Below are 6,000 nucleotides of genomic sequence, written 5' to 3' on the forward strand. Positions count from 1 at the left end.
GCACACTCTTGCGTCTCGGAGGAACGACCTCTGTCGCCTCCTCGGCTCGCTCGTATCATCCGTAAAGGCAAGATAACGCGTTCGTATCATCCGGACTGTAATACATGGGAAGAATAGGCATTCCTGCCTGAACCAGAAAATAATTTGTATCATCCCGTAATTCGTATCATCCATCGAGATTCTACTGTATTTTGCTCAGGATAGGTGCCACTTTATTTGCAAGCACAATATCTACTGCAGGCAATTTGCCATCACGAAATCTGCGCAGATTAGTACGTCGTAAATATTATGTTTCTAACATGTGTCGAGACCAATTATTCATGATGAAGTTTTTAGAATAACACCTCATAACTTGTGGAAGCTTGTGGAAGCCTGTGGACTATGAAGCCTCTTCTATCACTTAAAAAAAAGGATAAGACCATGCCCAAGGGCACATCAGTTCTTTGATGCCGTAAGACCCCTAATATTCTCAAGCCCCTAATTTCTGCAAATTTTAAGAGCATGCAAAAATTTAGAGCAAGAATTTGTGCTTCAAAAACAATGCTGCAATAGCAAACTTTATTTTGACATTTGGTTGTACAGGCCACCAGTAAGCAATATCAGGCATATTACAAGTGAGCCAAGCAGGCCATGAATATTAGAAAAAAGCTTTTGAGAAATTTTGTGGCGGCAAATATGTGCCCCGTGTCCAATTCATGAAAAATTGGGGCTGCAAAATTAAAGGGCTTTACAGTGATACAATGTGCCTAATTCAATACTGCTACTGGCACTGTACTCTGAGAAAATTTAGATAATGCAGGAGCACTGCAGCAGCTTCATTAGCAAACTGCTGTCTGGTGTTTTTATCTGATTCAGCTAATTGGAAAGCTGATTGTTAATAGCTCTTGAATTTTGTCTTGAATTTTCCCTCTTAGATTGGTTTGTAATGACACTATAGGAACTGTCTCATAAACTTTTGATTTTCGACATCAGGACTTAGATTCTTGTTGTAGTGTTCACCTTCTCTTTGGATCACTCTGTATGAAAGATTATGTTTCAGGCTTAGTGATGAAACACTTCAAATTTTGCTTTAGATGAAGAAGAGCCTGAGGGACCCAGCCTGTTAAACCTGCTTGGGTTAATGCGAAGACCCTCTTCCCTGTCTACATTTGAAGAGTGTGATTCAGATTTAAGAAAGGAAGAGAATCCATGGCGTACCAGCCGCTTTGTGAGACCCATGTGTGCCAGAGAGAAGCGGGATGTCTCTCCGACAGCTGCTCCAACTGCAACTTTGGACACAAAAGGTGTGGAAAGCGTCGAGCCCATGGGTGTCGGGGATCCGCCATCCCTCCAGCCTGAGAGCATTTCAGAGACTACATCCAGTTGTTCTTCAGTCGATGCACCCACTCTGGAGTCTGAACTGAGAGCCACAGAGTACGAGGTCACATCCTTGGAGCGGCCTCGGTTTGAACAAGAAAAATCATGGCCTATATTAGAGCCATGCATAATTCTAGATAGCACGGCATAATTTTTCTACAGAATAAAGTTGTGATATATTTTCCAGTTTGCCTGCACTCTTGTACAACGTGTGAAACATGTTCCGTTTGAGACAGCCATTTGGAAAGGTGGGTAGAGGCAGAGAATTGGTTGTGCAGGTAGTAAAGGCCACATTGGAAATGCCCTCCTGTAACAGTTGCTGCATAGGTAGACGGACCGAGGAGAGAGAGGTCCACGTGGGCCTCCTCAGATCTTCATGGAGGCGAAAAGTCTCTCCAAATAGACGTTGGCACAAGGTTGTCTTAAATGCTGAAAGACAGCAACGAGAGATATTTCAAGAATATGCAGTATTATAATCAGCAGTGTACTCTGATTTGGCAGCGTATTTTATGAAGTCTGACTGATTCACAAAAATGTGTGGATTTGGACAACTTGGTAACAGCGTGTGTCCTGCAGCTGAATTCTGATCTTGTAAATTTTGACAGCACAGCAGTGGTACAGCTTTCACACGCAATGTTTTTTCGTGACCTACGCCATTTCTCCAAGAAGCTGCAAAATGTCAACAATTTCAGTACCTGCACCATTAGCCATAATACTTACTGAATTGATACACTGCACAGCTTTTGTCCAGTGAGACCGCTCTGGTAGAATAATAAGTACAGCGCAGTAGTGTCGCAGCTTTTAAACTCGTCAAGAATCAACAGCCGATTTCTCAATCGTACAGAAAATGCACAGCCTTTCTCGTGCAGCTACTATGATTTTACAGTGCACAGCAAATATTGCAGAAATGTAATATGTAGCCACACAACTCAAATGCTAAAAGAAATGTGTTTAAACTGCATTTTGTACGGCATACTCAGTTGGGCACCAGAGAAACAACTGAATTTGCTTAGAATACGTATAGCGTCTATTCCTACACAATACGCTAGGTGATGCTCCAAGGCAAGTCGTCGAAAAGCCGACGCCAGCGTGGTCGAATTGGTCAAGGCACCTGACCGGTAATCGAGAGATGCATGGTTTAAACTCCACAGTTGTCTGCTTTTTCGTTGACTGCCATGTTTCATAAGTATTCTTTGAACGTACAAAGCAGCAACAACTTTATTGTGTTGTTCTTTCTTGTTCTTTTTTTAATTCAGTGTGAGCGCCACGAAGCAACCGTGGTTACGAGTGGCAAACAGATGTGGACAGATGGAGAGAGAACAGCAGAAGCGAATGGGGGACCGGGGTGGTAGTACGTGTCCTGGGCAGACTTCAGGGGTAACTGTGCCGACATTCATTATTCTTCCTTGAATGTGCAAGAAGATGCAGCGCATATTGGGTTCTTGAATTGCATTATCCACTAGAACACTATATAGCATTGTTGATCTTTGACTGATACAGTGGTTACTGTAATGTGCAGGAGCTGTGTGTCAGGTTGATATGCCATTCTTGTCCTTGAAAGGAACAAATATGGTCTTGTCTAGGGCTGTGCAAATTCAGATTTTTTGAATACTGTCGTTGTATATTCTACTCAAATTCATAACTGAATATCAAAGCAATGTCTTCTCTGAACTGAATATATTAGAATAGTTACGAAGCTGCACTCGTATGCCCAAAACTGCCACAAGAAAGGGCATAAAACAAACTGAATGTTGTACATGTGCAGCATATGTGTTCGGATCAATACGTATATAACTATTTGCTTGGGTCTCATAACTATTCGCTTTGTATTCACTTCGGTTTTAGAATTAGTATTTGCACAGCCCTCGTAAACTGTCTAGTAGAGATCAAATGTGGCGGGAATTCTGGAACATTCCTTCCCTTTTGCAGGGACCCAAATTTTGGTTTGGTTATATAGAAGTATTTACAGTTTCTATGCATGGCACAGTTTAACTTATCATCAGAGGACATCAGCTTGGATGCAGTTAAGCAGAAAGGATACGTTTCACGGATGAGATCCTAACAATTGATGTAGATGCAACAGTAGCTCAGCCATAAAAATATTTTGGGAGGGGTTCTGCGGGAACTTTACAGATGTGAGAGGGTTTCACCCTTGCTTTCCTGCTCCCTAAGGTACAATTTGGGGGCAGGGGTTTGAACCCCCGAAACCCCTACTGGCTACTCCACTGAGCTGCGATGAGGGACTACGAGTAGATTGATACGGAGTGCAGGTTTTGCTGCTTTTGCGTGTGGTAACACTTGTTAAGATAGGCATTTTGTAGCTTCCACGTCTTTTTTTAAGCACTCTGCGATGACCGGCTCGGACCTTGGGTACTTTGTTATGTCACAGTAACGTAAAGACGTCGCTCTGCGTCATTTGCTTTTCCTCTTTGCGAATTGCCACTGTTTTCGCGTACTGATCCCAGTGTTGTGGGTTAGATCCTGGCCGAAGACGCCAGCAATTTGGTGGCAGGGTACAAGCAGGGGCGCGAAGCTGTAGTAGAAATCTATTGTAGCTGAAAACTCACGTGACCTCCGGAGCTCGACCAATGACTGAGGACTAGCCACCCTATTTTTTTTTATTTTTGATTATGTCGCGAATGACGTGTCATCCGTTTCTCTCTCACTACTTTCCTCCTCTCTGCTCTGCTTCCCGTCTTCTTTTGTTGTTCCTTTTTTTCTTCCATGCACTGTTTTTTTGGTTCGCGTATCGCGTTTGTCGGGATGCAGTGGGAGTTACAGGAATACGACAGAGCTTTGGTTGTTTGTCACATGAAGTATTTTATTGTGCAACATACGGTTATGCAAGCAAGACGTACACAGGATGACATTAATATTGCTCCAGAATTTGCTTGAAGAACCTTGATAATGTCGGACTGCCTCTGGCAAGGACTGCTACTGGGAACTGGAGCTCAGTGGCTGCAAGATGAAAAAAAAAAGTATCAGATATACGGTTATGCATGTGAAAGTTGCAATGTAAATAGAAAGAATAAAGGTGCTATTGAACGCGAAAAATAAGAGCGGTGGTAGGGTTGTGAGAAGCTCGCAGCCATGGGGTGTGATAAGCGACCTTAGTATAAAAAATACCTTTTATTGCGCTACTTCACAATGATATATTCCGACCGATTAGCCTGACAATCTTGGCTTTGGCGCTACGTACAGAACAGCTACTAAGTCAACGCGTCGTACGAAACTTGTCGAGCGAAATCACCAAGAATCAGACTTACAGTAGCGTCATACCTTTATACAGTACGACGTGAACGGGTATTTAATCATAACGTTTAGATGATATTGTTTCACGAAAAGAAATATAGTCTACCATCGTATCTGCAAAGCTACGCTGTCTGTCTCGGTCACCGCGTATTCCGGTAACTGTTCAGCAACTTATTCACAATACACGAAATGAATGCGGTGTTGTAAGGCAACAAGCAACGACAAATGACTTACCTCTCGGCAGTCGTTGACCAGGTATCGGGTACGAGGCGTTCGGGCGCTCGAATACTTTCTACACCAAGAAGCAGAGCACAAATGTTGCGCAGGCATCTTCCCTGGCAGCTCTTACTGTTCGAGGACACTCACATGATACAGCTTGCGTTTTTAAACAGGAAAAATCAGAACTCATAGTCCAACACAACCGCTACACAACACGAGCCGTCCGAAACGGACGCCGTCGACTCCGTGGACGCCGGTTCCAACCGGCACAGCCGCCGCGCTGTCGCCTGTTCGAGCGCCCGCGAACAAATTTGAAAACGGCCAATCATCGCCCAGAAAACGAATTCATCCTCATGGGAACCAATCAGTAATCACTAGCCACCGGATGTCTCCATGACGTTCAATTTATGACGTTTTCTGACGTCCGATGACGTGAAACGCATGAAGCGCCTCACTTTATCCCGCAAAGGAACTGGCGAGTTTCGGGCCCTTGGTACAAGTTGCTTAGGCGCACCATCTTCCACAAGGGACGTTAAATAAGGTGTGCTGCCTGCTGAGATTTCAGTGCACGTTAAAGGATCCTCAGGTGGGCACAATTAATGTACAGACCGACCACTGTGGCGTCGCTCATGATTATAGTCGTCTCGCAACGTAAAGCCACGAATTGTTGTGCCACTTCATCAATTTTGAGGTTCCGTTGCCAGTGGCTACAAGGTCAGACATTAAAAAATACAGAAGGAAACCAGAAAATGACATGGGCACATTTGGTACAGTAAGTTCTGACCAAATTGACATTTGTCTCCCATTGGCACATAGCGGAGTCAGAAAAATGTTTTGGGAGAGGTTCTATGGTTCTGTGGGGAACCGATGGAAACTTTACATGAAAGAGGATTTCACCCCATTTTTCCTTTCGCAAATGCACTACCCAAGATACGCGTTCGGGGGAGGCGGTTGAACACCCAAAACCACCCCCTGGCTGCGCCACTAAAAAGTCTGTTTTTGTTATTTCCTACAACTGCTACAACTGGCAAGCATGCCTCCACTTAATCTGGCAACGCTGTAGCGGCTGTAGTCCCGCCCTAGTCAACAGCAGCCAATACAAATGTTCCCGCGCAAAACTTTTTCGTTTATGTGTGTACTTCTTTTCCTTCGTCAGGCAGCCTCCTGATTGGT

General features: G+C 44.1%; 1 protein-coding gene and 1 long non-coding RNA gene across 6 annotated transcripts in view; one reads left to right on the forward strand and one right to left on the reverse strand.

The window, feature by feature from the left end:
- Window positions 1-1,542, forward strand: part of LOC135385750 (uncharacterized) — a 41,445-nt gene extending 39,903 nt beyond the window's left edge. For all 5 annotated transcript variants that reach the window (XM_064615239.1, XM_064615242.1, XM_064615241.1 and 2 more), the window contains one exon: window positions 1,074-1,542. In XM_064615239.1, coding sequence (XP_064471309.1) covers window positions 1,074-1,507 — 434 coding nt within the window. In that variant the 3' untranslated portion in view covers window positions 1,508-1,542. The remainder of the gene's footprint in view (window positions 1-1,073) is intronic.
- On the reverse strand, window positions 541-3,861 carry LOC135385751 (uncharacterized). Its single transcript, XR_010420489.1, has 3 exons — window positions 3,398-3,861; window positions 2,077-2,154; window positions 541-1,785 (listed from the first exon to the last, which is right to left on the reverse strand). It is a non-coding gene; the product is annotated as an uncharacterized LOC135385751 (long non-coding RNA).
- Between the last annotated feature and the right edge of the window lie 2,139 nt (window positions 3,862-6,000).

This window comes from Ornithodoros turicata, chromosome 2 (genome assembly GCF_037126465.1).
Source record: "Ornithodoros turicata isolate Travis chromosome 2, ASM3712646v1, whole genome shotgun sequence".
NCBI lineage: Eukaryota > Metazoa > Arthropoda > Arachnida > Ixodida > Argasidae > Ornithodoros > Ornithodoros turicata.